A 20158-nucleotide genomic window follows, 5' to 3' on the forward strand; every position below is an offset into this window, starting at 1 on the left:
TTCTGTGAATAAAAAGAAACACTCAGCTCAATTTGGTTTTGATTTATGTATTTATTATTGTTTTTGGAAAGATATGTGTCTGCAGGAAAAGATTGTCGTTTACTAAAGAGTGGCATTTGCATGTTTTACTGATAAATGAACACATGTTTTACAGTTAATGAAATTCTGAGTCTAAGGATACTACGTAAAGTTGTGAGTGTACAACACAAATTACATCATATCAGTATCAGAGTAAATACTTTACAGTATATTTTAACAGTAATCAGAAAAAATGTCATACCAGTGCAGTGTATCACATCCCAATTTACATTTATCAAATCTAGGAAGCAGACAATATAAACATTTCCAAATATCATGCAGGGGACATTTAAATGAGCTTTTCTCTTGCAGCATCCTCGTCTAAAATTGGAAAAACACTGTTTACTTGCACAGTCTGCACTCTGTCTGTGGAGGGCAGCAAAGATGCCCGCAGTGTTTCAGCTTAAGAAGAAGAAAGAATTAACGGAAGTAAGCACAAGCGATTTCAAGTTTTTTGAGAATGTGACTGCTACTGCTGTTATGTGTGTAGCAGTGTGTTTAAAATATAAATGAAAATTTGTTTAACATTAATTCCCAAACGATGTCGCATGATAAGTGCAAACTTAAAATATTTTAGAATCCAAGCAAACCTACTGTATGACTATATATATATATATATATATATATATATATATATATATATATATATAACATTAAGATTATATACAAGCTAGTACATGCATATTATTTCTTAATTAAAAAAAACATTTTTAGAACAACAAAACACCACAATCATCACCATGGTTTTGTTAATACACTCACAAAACCAAAGAAGAGTAAAAATCTATGATAGCAACAAGAAGTCTACACATGACCCATGATTACGTAGTGGCTATAGTAAAATGCTCCAAGATCTAACCCCATACTTACATTTTCTGTTTTCAGAAAGAAAGAATTCTTATCTAGGGTTTAAATTCACAACAACAAAGATACATACAGGGGGAGGAGATAAGAAGTATGACCACTTAATTCCGTAGATGAGCATTGTTCCAAATCAAGTCAAACTTTCAAAAGTTCTGTAAAACTCAATTTTACACTGATGGACATATCTGAGGGAAATGTCAGTCTTATCTTTGCAAATTCCTGCAATTAGTTTGTCACAAGGCATATTTCAAGTACTTATTATCTATTGACTACAAAAATGCAAAGATCCTGTGACAACGAGCACTGATAATAGTCTTCGTTAGAAAAGCCAGTACCAATAGTTATCACCAAAACCCCAAAAGACAGAATTATAAAACTTTGACACGGGCGCTTTACTTTGAAAGATGTAAACAGGAAGTCCAGACTTCCGGAACACGAGCGTGACAACTGGCGTTAGGTCTGTGTAATGAAATGCTGTCAGCTTTAGTAACTACAGAGTTATCATAGGAAATATACACTTTAAAGATTAATACATAGCCATGGGGGGTAAGAATAAACAGCGAACTAAAGGAAATGTTCGGGTGAGTTGCTCCCACTGTCTGTAAGGCAGAGTGTTAAAGACAACAGCTAAAATTGCTAACAACAAAGCCGAAAACGAGCTAATGTAAACTTCTGATTATCACAACGCGTGACATAGCTGTGGTGTTTGATAGATGTAGCTAACCACACTTCGTTTTTTTCTTTCCCGCCACTAGCCGTCCAGCAGCGGCCGAGCTGCTGAGGTCCTGACCCGGGAAGGTGGCGTAATCCCGGCGTTTGTTGGCTTCGGTTCGACCGTCGCCTCGGAGCTGAGTTACGTTCCAGCTGTCCACGGCGCGGAAGACATAGACAACCTGGTAGATGCAGATTTCCGCCTGGTGCTCAGAAAATTGTCGAAGAGGGATGTTGTCACCAGACTCAAGGTGAGTTTAAACCCCAGCTGTAAGTTTAACTGTTATTCTGCTTGATGCCAGATACACAAACCCCGTCATGATTTCACTGTAAATAAGTCATATTACGCAAAACATATGCTGGGAGTTTAGGATATGTTTATATATGCATATGAAACACTGAGAGTTTCAGTGAACAGCCACCAAATAAAAGTTTAACACTTAGAGTGAACTCCAAATCTCCATACTGATGAAACTTTCCTCACCCAGCCAGGAAACTACTTGTCAGTCAATTGTCCAATTACATTTGAGTCGTCTCTGAAAATAGTTGATCTGTATGTAAACATGGTTACCTTTTTAAAACGGTGAATTCTGTACTTTTGATTAAACTGTTGAATTAAAGCAGCAAGTTTGTTTCAATCATGTCTTGGTTGCTTGAGTTAAACGCCACTTTGTTGTGTACAGAGGTCACTTACAAAAACTTAACATTTTGTTGAGATCTAACTGAAACACAAATTGTAGCAGCTTACTCTCAACAGGAAAGAAATGACGTGATGACATCACACCTGTATTAGCCTCCTTAAACTGGCTTGCACTCCATAGCAGGATTCACTTTTCAGGATCTAAGTTTTAAATAGTCTCAGTGGTTTTGATGCCATCTTACTTAGCTTTTCAGTCATGGCTTGTGACCTTTGAAAGAACTTATCTTTTCACATAAGAGCTGCCCAGTCTGAACAGACTGATAAAAAAACCTATATATTCTCACTTGCTTTCAGTTCTAGTTGAGCAGGGTACACTGTCTTTTTTTTTTATAATGCAAGCACAGTCTTACTTACTTTGTTTGATTGTTTTTAGTGTATATTTGTTGTTGATTTAGTGACTGTTGTGTATGGTGTATATTTCGTATAACAGCTGACATTGTTTGAAATGTGCTATAGAAATAAACTTTTGACTTTAGTTGACTAGACATAATTGCTATGTAAAAAGTTAAAAAAGCACACATACCCACACACATGTTACAAACAGTACCATAAAATACTGTGTGGACATGACTGTTAGATACGTTGTTTTTTTGTCCAAACTTGTCTGGTGATTATGTGTAATCTTCTCAGGCTGTGCAGGATTTTGGGTCCATGTGTCAGGAACGGGATGCTGATGTTGTCAAAGGGATCCTACCATACTGGCCAAGGATTTACTGCAAAATATCAGTGGTGAGCTGTCCATTTATTGGGAAATCATGATTAGTTTTCATATTATTTCGATTGTTATTATTGTTACTATTAATTTCAACTATTCTGGAAAAATTAATGACATCTAGTGCATAACAAACCACTCCAACCAGCTCAACAATTGTAGATTTTACACTACTTCAGATTTCATATCAATCAATTCAATTATCCCTTTTTTACCAATGTGTAATTATAAAAATGTGTAAAAGTATTTCTCACTAAGTGGCTGCCTAAAACTACACTAGAAGAACATTTTATGTGAGATTTAAATATGTGTTTGTTTGTTCTTAGGGTGTGTCTATATTAAAAAAGGTTTTCTCTTCATAATGTCTGTCAGGATCACGATCGACGCATTAGGGAGGCTACCCAGCAGGCTTTTGAGCAGCTGGTGCTAAAAGTACGTCGCAGCTTGGCCCCATTTCTGAAAAGCTTGATGGGTCACTGGATTCTGTCCCAGTGTGACACCCACACACCTGCAGCCTCAGCTGCTTTCCAGGCCTTCCAGGCTGCTTTCTCACCCGCAAAACAGCCTGAAGCTATCAGCTTCTGCAAGGATGAAATCCTTAATGTGAGTAGAAGCGGTGGCATCATTGTGGACGTGGTGAATTTTCTGCTTTAGCTGAATTTAACATGCAATTGTTGTTTTTACATTGCAGGTACTTCAAGATGTTTTGTTGAAGGAAACGGCCGACACACTGAGTGATTCCCAGTATGCTAAGATTTCATCTCATTGTAGCACCTCTGTTCGTCCTTCTCACTGTGCGCCACGATGATAATGTATTCTGTCTTTGCTGAGGCACTGATTTTTACTTGTTCTCTAGAAGTTTGACGGAGGAGGAGAGGGAAGCCAAATATGTGCGCATGCTGACCAGTTCTCTGTTGGGGGTGAAGAGACTTCTCTCCCTGCTGCTCCAGGATGACAGGGCGGCCCTGGAGACAGGACTAGCACATCTTGTTAATTCTGGAAAGTTTTGGAAATATGGCAAACACAAGATTCCACAGGTACTAGCTGATTAGGCCTGATTTGAATGGTATTTGTAGTGTGCAAAAAACAAACCCTCAAAACAAACAAACAAGGTGTTTTTGCTGGGCTGTCACCTGCCAACAGAAAGCTTTAAATGCACCATGACATTAATTTCTGTCACTGTTTGTTTGCACGTTTTGGCTAAATCTGAACTGAATAAGCAACTGTTGTTTACTGTTGTAAAAATTACAACTGCAGGTGAGGGGGGCGTTTTTTGAGATGGTGTGTGCTCTGTGTGAGTTCACACCAGGACTGGTCCACGCTGAAGCAGCGCGTCTCTGCCCCGCTGTCCTCCTCAGTATCGACGACACGGATCCTGTAGTGCTGCCCCCCGTGTGGGAGGCTGTTCTCCACGTTGTGTCTACAATCCATGTAAGCTCATGTTTAAAACATGTCCATGCAATAATGATAATACAGCTGGATTTCTGATATTAAAATGAAGTGAAAAAGTAGTGCAAGAAGACATTATGTTAAGCAACAACAAGTAGATGTGTTTTATTTTGTTGTTGTTTTGTCTGTGTGTGGTTTAGGATTGCTGGACACACGTGAATGCCAAGAAAGGCTTCTTGCCCAAACTTTGGGCTCTGTTAAAAGAGGGCGGCAAAGGCATGGCTAAAGCTTTACACCCGAATCTGATGCCGCTTCTTAGTAAACTGCCCCCAGAGGTCACTGATCCAAAGATGGACTTCTTCACCATGTTCTTCACTACATTCGCACAAGGGTAATTAGTTTATGTGTATATTTCTATCTGTTTTTTAAAATGTATGCATGTATTATGTTGAATGAGAAAATTGTACAGGTCAAATTAATACACTCAGAAAGTAAATGTATTACTTGAATTCTTTAGCAAGTCATTTGATGAATAATATTCTTATTACTCTTCACGTAACTTAATAATCTTTTGCACTATATAACCTCAATTGTGTGATTGTGTCAGTCTTTCTAGTGAGCGTGCAGTAACGAGCCCATCAGAAAGTGCGGCGATAGTGACATCTTTTGTTGAGTGCTTGAGATACTGCGTATTACAAAATGCAGAGGATGTGGACGACCAGGGGAAAATAAGGAGCATGCTGAATTCACAGCAGGTGGAGTCACTCAGTCATGCATGCTTTTCCCATAATGGTAAATCTAGCGAGGTTGGCATCTTTCTTACATTTGCTTTTGTCTTTTTGTAGCTTCTACCCCTACTTGAAAATGCTCTAAGAAATCCTTCCCTTCAGAATGGTCCTCTCTTCCTTTCGGTCACTGAAATGCTCATTTCCTGGGAGAAGAGGGTAGGTTTACAAAGGGAAGGTGAAGCCAGTGACAGCAAAGATGTCTTTCAAAGACTTCTGACAGACTTCTGGGAGGAACTTGGTCTTCTCTGTGTGAGTTATGTTGACAACGAGGAGGCAGATCCACAGGCTTTGGAAGGGATAGCCACCTTGCTACATGTAAGCTTACTTTTGAAAAGTCTCTTGCTCAAATGTATTCTCCACAGAAATGGCAATTTTGTCACTGAGGATGCAGGAGATCAATATGACGGTCAGAGCAATTTATGTCAAAAAAAGAAAAGGAAAAAAAGGTCATTAGGTAACAGATAAAGTGGCGCCAAAACAAATCTATTCTCTCCCGTGTTTCTCCAGGTGATGCGTTATCCTGAGAGGGTAAACAAAAAGCAAACACAGAAGAAGAAATCTGTCAGGTTGTGTTTTTCTAAACCAGAAGAAAATGAGAAAACTGGAGTTGAGGGGGATGGCGCTGAGAAGCTTGCGCAGGCGGTGTCAGAGCTTGTGAATGAGAAAGCATTTGGGTCCCTACAGACGCAGCATTTTGAAGATGTAGTGTGCCAGCTGGCACAGCTGTGCCTGGTGCATGTGAATGAGAAGAACTCAGAGAGACATCTTGTTTTCCTCTCCCATCTTATGCGGTCTTTCCACACCCCCAGAGTTTTCAGTGTAAGTCATTTGTTTTTAAATTTTAAATTTTAATTGCAGAGAATTGTATTTTAATGTCAATAATTTATTCCTTCCTTTGATTTTTAGTGGTTGTGTTCTGCTAATCTTCTTTTTTTTTTTTTTTACACCCGATGAATTTGTCTTCTTAATTGCAAAATCTGTGAAAACATTGTTTTTACAAATAGGTGTCATGATTTGCAAAACTGCCGACGGTAACGTTAATTATCTGTAATTTTAATGAAGTCTTAAATGTGAAAGAACCCTTGTATGACCCTTTGGATTCAATAGTGAAAATTATTTCATCCTTACCAGCTCTTATAGCTCATTGAAGGTTTCATTTTTTTCACCCTAACTGTGCTTCTCTTAGACATTGGTTGAATTGGATGACAAAATGACAAAAGACGAGAAGCAGAGGGATGAGGGGATTATGAAAAATCCAGCAGTGCAGTTCCTGTTGGAGCGGGTGGTGGTGTGGCTGGCTGAAAAGGGGCGCACAGACACCGAGCACCTGGTGGAGATGGTCTTCAGCTCGCTTCACTGCTGCAGTGGGCAGGAGACCAACCGCATCCTCAACCATATCACCACGGTGAGATGCAGATGTGAAACTTGATGTCGAGTCTTCACTATCATCAGGATTCCCACATTTGCTGGAGATTCATCTCAAACCTTTTTCCTGTGCTAATATTTTCACTCTTCACTCTGGTTTCTAGATGGGTCTGTCATGGGGAATTATCCTGCAGATTATTCAGAGGGTATGTGCTACTCACTCACTCATTTCTTTTTTCTTTTCTTCAGCTTGTTCCCTACATATATATCAAATTTATGATGCTGGAACTAGAGCTGGGCGATAGAACGATAACGATATGTATCGCGATATAACTTTTACTCGATAGAGAAATTAAGCTATCGCGATAGACCTTGCCGCTCTTGTCCTCTTAAAAAAAAAAAAAAAAAAAAAAGGTCAGCCAATCCAAATTAAGTAGCGCAGAGCCGAACCAATCACAGCCGCAGCGTCACGTGGCGTGACTTGTTACAGCACAAGTGCCAAGCCGCACGTGTGTTTGTTTGGGAAGCAGCCAGCGGGTAATGGAGCCAGCGCGTAATGGAGGAAATGAGTGTGCCGACTAGAAAAATCAACCGAGCGTGACCGAAGAGAAAACAGATGATGGTTCCAATGCCGGAGAGATTGTCGAACGGAAGAGCCATAGAAGTTCCGTAGTGTGAAGGTATTTCGGCTATTTCAAGTCTGACAAAAAACAGAGTAGCGTGCACTGTAAATTGTGCCGAAAGCAAGTCTGGAAATACAATAAACTGGTGCATGCGTCACACTGTGCGCCACGTTATTGTTTCGGTGAAATGAATTTCTACAATACTGTTACTGTTAATTCTACTCTCTGCAGTGTTTAAATGCTTACATACACACACAGTTACTGTCCCTCCACACATACGACTCGGTTCTGCTTCTATGCCCCAGCTTTGTTTACTTTTTCCCACCGAGGCTTCTAGACTTCTGATTGGCCAATATTTCTGCACGGTTAGGAATTTAGCGCCACCTGCTGCTTTGGCATGTTCATAGCAGCGTTTTCCTTCATTTCTGCCTTTATGTGTGGACGGGATTATTTTTTAAAACGAAAAAGGAAAATCTCCGTTTTCAAAAATACCCGTGTACGTGTGGACGTAGCCTCAGTCTCTGACTGGAAGCGCTAATTCGTCATTCGGCTTTTGTCAGACTAAAGTAACTGTTAAAACTGTTTGAAAAGCTAAGCTATACAACAAGGAGAGATTGAGAATTTCCTTTTAGTTCTCAGTTTATTTGATATTGACAAAAGTTAGTCAGTTTTGTCTGTTCTTCTGTAAAACAAACTAAGATTTATTTTTAGAATTAATATTTTGTTTCTAAGTGGAATTGACAATTTAGTCTGTTTCATTTGTTCTATTTTGAAACTTAAACGCTTTAGCGGCTGCCTTTTGTGTAGTTTGCAATATTTGCCTTTATTTATCTGAAAAAGTCTCATGTTCCTTAAGTACATCTACCCTGTTGAACTTATTATGGGAAATAAATATTTAAATAAAAACAAGCTGCTGATTATTTCACATTTTACTTGTGAGCAACGGCACATTTAAATCTTACAAATATAGTTATTTGGCTTATATCGTGATAGATATCGTTATCGCCTGAAATGAAAAAAACATATCGTGATATGAAAAAATCTCATATCGCCCAGCTCTAGCTGGAACTGTCTGTGCTGCTCTGCTATCTTTCCTGTCAGGCATGTACGGATCCGGAGACTCTGAAGAGCTGCAGTGATTGGCTAAAAGGTTCGGTTCTGGGTGAACAACTCCTGGGATTGACTGAGGAGCTCTGCAAGGTGGGGAGCAGCTCTTGCGACTCCATCTCTTCTACAAGCGGCCACAGTTGGACGCTTATCAGCCTGGTCCTCTCTCAGCATCACAACAATGGTGAACACAAAATCAAACATTTTTACAAAAAAAAAATACTTTTTTGTTTGCTTGTTTTACTCAAAAATCACGTGTTCTGTCTGTTTTACATATGCAGAGTCTCTGATCGGAGAGGTGTACATGGAGAAAATCTTGGAGAAACTCCACGCCACTCTGTCTGAGACCAAAAGCCTATCAGATAAAGGCAACATGGAGCCACTCATCTCCTTCATTTGTGATGTGGCTTCCACGTTCTTCTCTTCTGTACAAGACTGCCTTCTTCTCGTCTCCGCTGAGGAGCTCTTGCTCACCGTCTTCCAGCTCACTGCTCAAGATCAGGCGCACACTCACTTATCTGGTGGGTATTTGCACAGTGCACAAGCCTCATGCATACTTGACAGGTATGATTTAAAAACAAACAAAGCAAAACTCATTTGTCGTGATATTGTTTTGATAGACTCACTTTTACATAAAATGAGGAAAGTGTGCGTGGCTGGGGTCCAGTCATTGGTCCAACACTGTGAATATGAGGTCAAAGAAGGCGGCTTCCTGCACAGTGCAGCTGTTTGGGTGAGGAAGCAGCTGCTTGCCACACCGCTGGATATGAAAGGGTAAGGAAATGCTTCTTTAAAAAATAAAGTGGTCTGTAATTGAACTAATTCTGACCTGTTTATTGCATGTGATGCATACTTGAAGAATCTTTTCCTGTCTTGTTGCAATTAAGATTTCCGGCTGTTATTTTGTTACAGCATACAGGTTCTAGTTTTGGCCGTACAAAGCGTGGTGGAGTCGATCATCTCTGTCTGTGATCAGGCGTCCTCCATCATCATCCAGTTCTTTACCCTCCTGATGCCCAGCCAGACAGAGTGGACAAGAATCAGGCGGGCCTTACCTCCTCAGGTCGGTAACCTTAATGCGCATCAATTTTACTAAAGGGATCATTTGGGCACTGGCAAACAATGGGCAAATATTTTAAACGGAAGAATTTTTTTAAAATTAAAGCTTGCAATTAAATATTTGATACTAATCCATAGTTTTACTCCTATTCTCTGTGTCTTCAGTGGATCAAAAGCCCTTTACTGTCTAGCTGTTTGCGAGATGTTTGTGAAAAACCCTCCATGGACATGTGGAAGTTCAGGGAGTTGAACAAGCTGCCAGCCCACCTGTGTGCCTGTGCTCTTTTAGGGAAGGTGGCACACAGTGCTGCATTCACACATGGTGGCCAGAGTGAGGCAGAAAGTCCTTCACTTCAACAAAACCTTACATACACAGGTAGACAAATTGAACAGAACATGAGCTACAGTTTTCCCTCAACTTATTTATTTATTTTTTTTTATTCCGAGACTACATGATGTATTTTTTATTTGACAGACTATAATGTTTAATCCATTTTTTGGTGCCCTTTTGTTCATTAGTTTCAGAACTACTTTACGCTCTGCAGTGGTGTAAGGAGTTAAACTACAGCCCTACGATGGTGTCGACATATCACAACATGCTGACTGACTGGGGCCTCTCAGAAGGGCTTAATGGACAGGTTCCAATGAAACCCCTGCAGGAGACTCTCTACACGAGGTGATATTTACTCACTAATTCCTGACAAAGAACAGATTTATTTAGCACTTGGCAAGACCAACCTGTGTCGTAAAATTCTGTATAAACAGAAGCTGATTTATTGAGTTTTCAGCTCTACTGGAAATATCTCATTTATGTTTTTTGCTCTGTCTTTGATTCACATCTCACTTTCTAGGCAGTAATTTAAAACACCATTCAGTGATTTATTTATTTATTTTTTTTAAATTGTCTTGTTGCCATTTAGGTCAGTGACAGAGGGAGGTCTGTGGTCTCTGACTCTAGAAAACTACATCCACAGCAACAGCTTGGAAGGCGCAGCAGTGAGGAAGCTTTATGGTAGTGCAAACAGGTCAGCAGTTGATCAGTTAAAATTGTTTAAATTCACGGATTTCACACTCAGAGCTGTCATGTGGCTGCTTTTGTAGCTGTGTTGCATATTCATAATTTTCTGTGTTTGACTAGTTTGTTCCCAGTGTCTCAAAGCAAACTGAACACACTCCAGGTACTCTGCCCCAGTATGAGCAATGAAGACAGGGAGAGTCTTGTAGCTTTGGCTACTGCTGGATTAGTCAACTGGCAGGAGGATGAAAGTAAGAACACACATATGAATATACACACAAATGCACACATGCTTATTTTGCACTTGAAGAAGTGAATAATAATTGTGCCTGTGTGTCTCAGATGTGTATGGGTGTCTGGCAGTGCTGCTGTGCTGTCTGAATGCCAGCACACAAGTAGAGGACAAGGTTGTGCAGGCTATCCTGGCCACTGTGATGGAATGGAGGAACAGCAGGGAGGACTGGTTCCTCTTTAGCTGGTAATGTAACTGCATAAGCTGTTTATTAATCTCTCGAAACACAAAGTTTGTGTACACTGATATCAAAACCCTCGACAGCTGAAGTTTATAACATCTCGATAACATTGGTTATCGTATTCCAGGGGTCACGGGATAAAGTAAGAAGCAAATGAGCAGTTCCAAAATGCTAAAGTCTTATAGGGGGTTCTTGGTAAAATGTGGTTTGTACCTACTAAACGAGATGATTCACATGAATGTTAATTTGACACATACCCCTTGCACCACTGGCATCTGTAAAATATGCTGGAAAACAAGTCCTACTATAAGATAAGGTAAGATTAAATTGGCTATACTTTATACCAGATTTGGTCAATTCTTTTAAAGAATGGTATATTCTTCAATAAAGTTAATAAAAACAGTTACAATTGGTTAAATTGTGTGACTCACTGGTGTATTTTCTACTGGTTTTGACTGCTTTTTCTATTTCACATGTTTTAGTGACCTGTCCAAAGCAACTTCAGAGCAGTTGAACCTTAGTGTGGAGATCATGCGGTTCCTGTCCTGGCTGGTGACTCGCTGTCCAGCAATTCTAGGGGGAAGCCAGTGGGACTTCCTGCTGTGCTCTATGTTGGCATGGTTGGAGGTGAGATGTATCTCATAGATGAGCCTTTTTCACATATACACCGCAGTCAAAAATCGTTCTAAACTTTAGCCCGCTGAGCGTCATGCGAAAACAGAAACGTCCAAATCGGTATGATCAGGCATTAAACGGATTATCCTCCAGCTGTCTTCGCACTGCAGAGTCCCAAACATTGTTTGGAGTTTATCTGTGAAAACGGCTGTTTTTTTTTTTTTTTGTTTTCACTGTATTTAAATTGTTAGTCTTTGTTGTGATACTCTGCTACTCCCAGAATGTTTATTTCTCACAGTCTTCGACTTTATTTGCTTGCTTTCAATCTCAGACTGCCAGTGAGAATGTTGGAAGTCTATGGAACCCATGGGTGCAGCTCTTTGTGTGCGAGAACGCTGGATTGATAGTGAAGCTGAATGAGTTCTTCACAACATTATCTTCGTCCAATATAGCAGACAAGCTGCCACCAGAACTGGCTGGCGAATGGACAGATTTCTTTGTAGAGGGAATCTACAACCTGCTGTTACCGCTGCCTGTCAGTATCACAGGTATGTGTGGATATGATGTTTTTCTTTCCAATTTTGCTAAACATTAGATAGCACATATCCTCTGTGTAACTGAGTAGTACATTTTTGATCCAGAGATTCAGTCGGAAATTGTGGAAGAAAGTTGATACCTCAGTCACGACCCTGAAGTTGAAAGTGGACAAACATTATCAGCAAGAGCAGAGAGTGGTGTGAAAGTGTTTGACCCTCTTCCCGAGTTCCTCTTCTTTTATATGTATGTCACATTTACATGTTTCAGATTATTAAACACATTTAAATATTAGACAAAGATAACACAAGTAAACACAAAGTGCAGTTTTTAAATTAAGGTATTTATTGTTAAGGGGAAACAAATCCAAACCTACATGGCCCTTTGTGAATAAATGATCTGATTAAACCTAATAACTGGTTGGGCCACCCTTAGCAGCAACAACTGCAATCAAGCTTTTGTGATAACTGGCAACGAGTGTTTTACAGCGCTGTGGAGGAATTTTGACCCACTCATCTTTGCAGAATTGTTGTAATTCAGAAACGTTGGAGGGTTTTCGAACATGAACTGCCTTTTTAAGGTTGTTGATTTTGTCTAAGCTGCTCCAAAGTCTTTATTTTGTTTTTCTTAAGGCATTCTGAGGTGGACTTGCTGGTGTGTTTTGGATCATAGTCCTGTTATAAGAACCAAGTGCGCTTTAGCTTGAGGTCACAAACAGATGGCCGGATGTTCTCCTTCAGGATGTTTTGGTAGACCGCAGAATTGATGGTTCCATTTACCACAGACAGTCTTTCAGGTCCTCAGGCAGCAAAACAGCCCCAGACCATCACACTACCACCACCATTTTTACTGTTGGTGTGATGTCCTTTTCTGCAGTGCTGTGTTATTTTACACTAGATGTAATGGGACACACACCTTCCAGAAAGTTCAACTTTTGTCTTGTCAGTATTTTCCCAAAAGTCTTGGGAATCATCAAGATGTTTTCTGGTAAATCTTTTGCTCAGCAGTAGGTTTTGTCTTGGAACTCTGCCATGCCGGCCATTCTTTCCCATTGTCTGTCTTATGGTGGAGTCATGAACACTCACCTTAACTGAGGCGAGTGAGGCCTGCAGTTCTTTGGATGTTGTTCTGGGGTCTTTTGTGACCTTTTGGACGAGTCGTCGCTGTGCTCTTCGGGTAATTGTGGTCGGCCAGCCACCCCTGAGAAGGTTCACCGCTGTCCATGTTTTTGCCATTATAATGGCTCTCACTGTGGTCTCACATGATGTCGATCTTTTGGTGTGCTCCACTTTGTGAGGTAGGTCTCATTTAAGTGATTTCTTGATTGAGAACAGGCGTTGCAGTAATCAACCCCACCCCACCAATAATAAACACCTTTACTTAGAAACTGCATTTTGTGTTTACTCGTGTTGTCTTTGTCTAATATTAAATTTGTTTGATGAACTGAAGCGTTTAACTGGGACAAACATACAAAAAATAGGATATCAGGAAGTGGGCAAACACTTTTTCAAACCATTATACTTCACTTTCAGAATTAAATTTAGAACAAGTCTCTGTTTCTTTCTGTCCCACAAGCACTTTTATTTGAAAATTAATTTTTTCAAAGTAAAGGTGAAATGCAGATATGTCATAACTAGTCTCACTGCAAACAACCACACTTTTTAAATCAATAGGAAAGCAAAGAGTGGAACCCTACTTGTCATGTGTGAAGTTTAAAGTAAAAACATGTGGCAGACAGTGTGCAATATGAATCTCCAGAGGTTTTTTTAAATCTCCTCAGTGGCTTCATGGTGTAGTAGTTAACAGTTTGCCTAATGTGTGAAAGATCCCTGGTTTGAGACCTGGAGCAGACACAAGTCCCTCAGAGGGTTTCATCTGAAGAGGCAAAATCTGTGCCAAATCAAATAAAGTGGATCGGTTGAAGAAGAAGACAGATGTTTTAGCTCCTGACAGTAAAGGACTTCAAATTTAGTGGAATTAACTCACTGTCATTAGATAAATTTATATGTAGATGTTTTAATTTCTGTATACCATTTAATATATGCAGTATTATAGCATGTATGATATTTAATGTCGGTTATTTACATATGCACAAGTGCATAATAAGTGTAAGTAATTGTCTTTTTTAAAAAACAAACAAACGTATCTCTCTATTATATGGTTTAGGAAGATGATGTACATGTTAAAGCATTACGTAGTCCTGTATGTAGTACTCTAATCATTCTCTTTGTTATGTTATTCAGAGGCCTTTGCTGAACCAGATGACCCCGTGTTCCCTTTGGCAGTACTGCAGTCAGTCGGTGTTGCACTGACGCATGTACCTGTGCAGCAGCTAACCCAAAACTCGTTGCCACCGCGCTTCATAGCGGACCAGAAGACGAACCTGCCAGAGCCTCTTCAAACACTCCTCAACACTTTCTGTCCTCTGCTCCTGTTTAAGGCCAGACCTCTTCAGATCGCCGTCTACCACATATTGGAAAAGTGAGGATTTCGAATATACAGTGTTATATTTATCCTGAAAACTTGAGCGCCTGCAGGCATTTGCACATAGTCCCCTGACATATACGGTAAGGTATAAAAAATGAATGTACTTTCTTCTTGTCAATGCAGGGTCATGCCTCAGCTGCCCGAGTGTGATGGAGAAGGCGACAACAATAAATCTGACGACGACAGAGATGAGCCATGCCTGTAAGTCATTTGGGATCGTCTTGTTGCACAGATGCAATGGTTTCTTGTCCACTTTCTTTGTTTTGTCATATACAAAATATTGTCAGGTTTTGTTATAGGTAAAATTTTTAAGCGATTCTTACAGTTAGATCTTGTGTTCAGGTCTCCTCCAGCGTCTCTGATGGCCATCCTGTCAACCTGTGAAGAGCTGTGTGATAACATCCTGTCAGGCATTCAGGTGGGAGAGTTTGCAGTGGTCCAGCCTCTCAGCGTGGAGTACTCCTGCATACTAGGATACTTGCTGTCCTGGAAGCTGCTTCTCACTTTTTTTAAATCCTCATCGTCGCATGTGAGTCACAAGATGGAATTTTAAATTTAATTGTATGACAGAATATGAGCAAGCCATATTAGTTCTGTGGTGAGAATGAGATTTGATGAGGGTATTTTTCAAAATATTAACTTGTCTTAATAATTTCTGCAGCTGCGTGCCAATTATGCCCAGTACCTTAAGAGAAGCTGCTCCCTTAACAAACTCCTTCTCCACGTCTTCAAACTGATGCCCGAGAACCCGGCCTATCCAGGCCAGGAGGCAGAGGCGAGGGAGACTAAAACCTTCTTCACAGAGAGCCTGAATCTGGCTGTTGACAGTAAGCAACATATACACACCTACAGTTACGAGACAAAGTTTAACCCATTAGATTACCAAGATTTCAGCGCTGGTTCACAAGTGAATATGTTCACCAGTGACTGTCAGTAAACCGTTGTTTTCACAGTATCTCCCATCAGTTAATTCAGTGGCCATTGAAAAACAAGGGTTAGGGTTGTTCATAACGGGTAAATCAGCACCTTTGCCTTTGCGCCTTGCTCTCTGTTTACCATGATACACTGGTATTGTATCACCAAAGCCAGTTTGTGTATTGATTTCTCACATCCCTCATCCCTATCGTAACCTCGGCCTATAAATGTGGTGTTTCCAAGGAGTTCTCAACCTTTCTCTTGAGAGCATATGTAGCCTTTTTTGTACTTAAACATCAGATTTAAATATCGCCTCCTGTTCTTCTTCCCTGTAGAGTGTGACAGTGTTGAGTGGGAGCTCCCTCACCTGGCTTGCAGTGTGTACTACAGCACAGTGCAAGACCTGCCTGCCATGGTTCGACTGTGGTGGAATAGCCAGGAGAAGAGAGTGAGCGCAGCCGTGGAGAAGTTCACGATTAAATACATCAGTCCTGTTCTCTCAGCCCAGGAGATCTCATCTGTCCACACCAGCACTCAAATGTTTGACAGCATGACTGTAAGTTTACTTAGTTATTACTTAGTTAAAGAGCTTAAAATTTCCAAGTTAGTTTGAGCACCAAATCTGTTGTCTTGTTGGTACAGATTTCTTTTTTTTATTCAAGTTACAATCTGAAACCTTTTGCAATTAATTGGTATTAAAAAACTATTGCAGAATTCTCATATAATTCTAATATGCTGTTTCAGCTTTTTATAAATTATGTCATTTAAAATGCAATAATAGCATACGATGAGTGTTTCCTCCACTACTCCGTCTACTTTGTTCATTTTTAAGCTTTCGTTATTCACATCCTCACTGCCAAAAACACACCGAGACCTCTTCTCTTCATTTTGAATGGCTTTTATGAAGCCGCTGTTGACACACTGTTTCTCATGTTTTCAATTTTTTAACATCACAAAGTTAACATGAAGTGGAATCATAGAAATCAGAATCAATGAAACTCAGCCACACAGCCTGGAACCGAGTATATGAGCTGAACACTCTAGTGTAGCTGAAATAGCCGACTCGTCTTACATTTTAAATAGGAAAATGTATTCACACATAATAACTTTCTTTTAGATTGTTCTCTGGCATTTTCAGAAAATTACAAAAAAATAATGAAACAATAACCAGCAGCTCCCTTGGGTCGCAACCCTACTTTGGGAAGAGGCGTAGTAAACAATGGCATTTCTGCAGTTTACAGTCCAGATGTTTAACTTTTCTGAGCTGGCCTCTGGGCTTTTTTTTTTCTTTTCTTTTACTATGTGAAATTCCTCATCTTCTCTGCACTGAACCGTTTGCAGTTACTTACGCGATCTTGTCGAAATCTGCAGATGCCTTCTTCTTAGCCTGTGGTAAAAGGTTTTTGTAGTAATAAACACTGAAGATGAATAAATCCTGCAGTGCTACACCTGCCTCACATTTGCAGTATAATGATGCACAAACAATAGTTTCTGTTAAATCGAATTTAATGAACCCTCACTTGACAATAATGCATTCAGTTCATTAAGTAGGATCCTGGCATTTAATTATATAGCAGGTGGCTGATTGTTTAACTGAAAGACCCCCAGTGAAAACGTGCTTTTTTTTTTTTCTCTCTTTTCTTTGTGCCCCAGGTCAAGGCCCGCTCAGCAGCACGGGAGGTGATTGCCACCTATTCTGTGGATGATATCTTCATTGAGTTGGTGATTCAGCTTCCACAGAATTACCCTTTGGGTTCTATTGCTGTGGAGAGTGGGAGGCGTGTGGGTGTTGCCGTGCAGCAGTGGAGGAACTGGATGCTACAGCTGAGCACCTACCTAACACATCAGGTACACAAAAAGAAACAAACAAAAAGTATATATGCAAGAAGCTGCTGTAATAAGTTGGGGTGTTGTTTTTCAACCCTTGTTGTTTGTATTATATCCTGGTAAAGTAAAGTTTGTTGAGTAGAAAGGCCAGTGCTGGCACTACAGGGCTGTGCAGATACTTTCTTTTCAGATAACGGCTAAGAAAAAGAATACAAAACCACTGAGAAAATGTAATTATATGTGCTCTTTTAGAATGGCAGTATAATGGAGGGTCTGGCTCTGTGGAAGAACAATGTGGATAAGCGTTTTGAGGGAATAGAGGACTGCATGATCTGCTTCTCCGTCATCCACGGATCCAACTACTCTCTGCCGAAGAAGGCTTGCCGCACATGCAAAAAGAAGTTCCACTCTGCGTGTTTGGTGAGATATTGATATATTTTATAAATATTCATTTATCTTTTATCAGTCTTTATAGAGATCACTGACCATGAACTGCAGCCTGTCTATTAGTAACAATATATTTTTTCCCTCTTCTTGCTACAGTACAAATGGTTCACTTCCAGCAACAAGTCCACCTGTCCACTCTGCAGAGAGACCTTCTTTTAAACGCAGTCTGATGACCTTGGCTGAAAAGACGACTGTTCTTTTAATGAACCGCAGCTGGATTGACATTGATTACGTGAAGGTTATTACAAAACTCAAACTTAAGGTCGAACTTATTAGATCAGTGAAATGAACGGCCTCGTTTGGATCGAAAAATAATGCGGAAATCGAAAGTAAAATCCACCAGAATCTAGTTCTAATTGTAATTTCAGAACGTTTCTGTCTGTATTCACAGTCCAGTTGGTTCATTTGCTTTGTTTATCCCAGTGCATTACTGTACTGTATATATCCAGCATCAGCTGCTCCCTGCTGGTGTTGCGCTGATTTTTTTCTGTAGTCTGATTTGTTCCATCTTTAAAAATGCACAGGTGTGCAACAAAAAAAAGTTGCAAAGTTGAAAAATGAGAGCTGGTCGTGCTTCAATCATTAAGAAGCAGCTGTTTTAATTAGTAGGTCTGTAAACTTAAAAAATAAAAAGAGATTTAGTTGAAGGATTACAATGGCTAGGAGGATTTTCACCAATATTTCCTAATATTTAGGAGTGTACAAAGATGATGTGTGATTTAGTTTCATGCATTTCATCTCTGAAACGCATGAACGAGAGCTTCATTGAGGTGGTTTTTAATATGAACACAATTATTCTAAAATATAGCGCAACTTAATGTTATGTGTCCACCCTGTGCCTGCAGAAAGCTGTAAATGGTGATTGAAAGTAAATAAAATACAATATGATTAATGCGTGTCTTCGATTTAATGCAGCAGAGCTGAACAAAGAATAGATGCAGGAAAATAAACTCTTAAGCTGTGTTCCACAGAAAATTATGTTATTTTTACTGTCAAAAGTTTATGCTTGTTACCATCAATAGTCGTCACGGTGATGTATACCGTATGGCAAGTTGCTTTTGTATAGGAACACAAAAGGCTGGCCTTGAAGTCTCCCAGGATGTTACAGACAAAGACCAGGTGGAGAATGATAAATAAATATATCAGTTTTTCTGGTGACTGAGTCATGCAATAGAGGAGAGTGCATATGCGGGGATTCATAAAGGTAAAAAAAAAGACTGCCCCTGTATTTCTTCACCTTTTGCATGCACAGACTTTTACTCTCGAATCTACAAAGTTTTATACCTCTGGTGTATTGTTGCAGTCATCATCTATAAAATCACTTTTCTTGTTAGCTAGGAAAGTGCAGAGCCCAGGGCCTGATTCTGTAACTAAAGACAATATGTTCACAGGAGGAACAAACTGTAAAAACGTATGGCTTAAAGGATAAACCCATGACTTAACATATGGTAAGAGATGTGATACTGACTTGGGCCACTACCTGCTAAAGAGAAGTGTCTGTATAAAAGTATATAGGTTAACAAGGGTGATATTTATGGCATGCATCACCTGAAAACCTTATTTAAAGTCAGCTTAAATGACACGTGTGCTTCCATGAACTGTTTGGTGAACCTTAGCTTCTAGTTACACTTGTATAGTATTTTATATCCATGCATTTATAACTGTAAGTAACCTGTGCTAGTTTCCCAGAAAAGATTGTAATTAGCCTCAGCCTGCGACTGCTGCACAAGTCTCCCAAGCTCATTTATCTTGGGCCCACCTCCTCCTCATGTTGAATAATTTATCTGTTTAATGGAGGCTTGCTCTCATCACAGTTGTTCCTATGGAATTAATTATGACAGATTAAGCATGATCAATGAATTAATCCCTATCATTTGGTCTGCTGTCTATGCGTGTGCGCAGGCATGTGTGGATTTGTAATTCATTATAGCAGCCAGAATTTATCGATAACCTACAGCCAGCATCCATCATCATCTGCCCTTGACCTTTTTAATAGCTATTGATCTGTTTGCCATGGATAAATATTTATACCACACCCCCCTCTCCCTCCTGAGTTTTGACAGAAACACTCACACCAACAGCCTCAAATCTTATTGCTCATTATCTGGTTGATTAAGCAGTGGTGCAAATGTTATGAGCTACAATACAGTTCTGTTTGAAGCTTGTTCAAACCAGAACCACGTCAATCCTCACCGGAAGATGGCAGTATTATCACAAAGACCGGCTGACGTCCTGTGACTTAAGAGGTGCTATTTGAGGAAATGTGGCCATATTAACCTAGAAGAAAAGGGATTATTGTTCTGGGTCTGTCTAGGGAGATTAAATTACCTATGAAGGATCAAATTTCTGTTGTAAAATGTTCTGTCTCAAGTTACTTTTCAAACAAATAGTTTTTCATTTCATCCAAATAATTAATGTGAAATTTAAAAGGGAAATTAAAAAGAGATCA

The 20158-nt window shown here is 39.8% G+C and overlaps 1 protein-coding gene across 1 annotated transcript; it reads left to right on the top strand.

Annotated features, from left to right (window-relative positions):
- The first annotated feature begins 1384 nt into the window (after positions 1-1384).
- On the top strand, positions 1385-18555 carry ltn1 (listerin E3 ubiquitin protein ligase 1). The gene is made up of 32 exons (XM_085364511.1): positions 1385-1523; positions 1698-1904; positions 2984-3082; positions 3438-3668; positions 3757-3809; positions 3922-4102; positions 4323-4496; positions 4655-4845; positions 5062-5209; positions 5300-5557; positions 5750-6061; positions 6429-6647; positions 6772-6813; positions 8332-8521; positions 8619-8858; positions 8958-9111; positions 9250-9400; positions 9562-9772; positions 9916-10072; positions 10317-10421; positions 10535-10662; positions 10754-10889; positions 11367-11511; positions 11831-12047; positions 14277-14514; positions 14644-14721; positions 14863-15049; positions 15182-15347; positions 15771-15991; positions 17089-17283; positions 17515-17682; positions 17806-18555. Exons 1-32 carry the CDS (start codon positions 1482-1484, stop codon positions 17866-17868), a joined length of 5307 nt encoding a protein of 1768 aa, XP_085220637.1. The 5' UTR covers positions 1385-1481; the 3' UTR covers positions 17869-18555.
- Positions 18556-20158: the final 1603 nt, after the last annotated feature.

The sequence above is a fragment of the Diplotaxodon limnothrissa genome, linkage group LG10 (genome assembly GCF_057381915.1).
Source record: "Diplotaxodon limnothrissa isolate DT_005_m linkage group LG10, D_limnothrissa_male_GT1.1, whole genome shotgun sequence".
NCBI classification, from domain to species: domain Eukaryota; kingdom Metazoa; phylum Chordata; class Actinopteri; order Cichliformes; family Cichlidae; genus Diplotaxodon; species Diplotaxodon limnothrissa.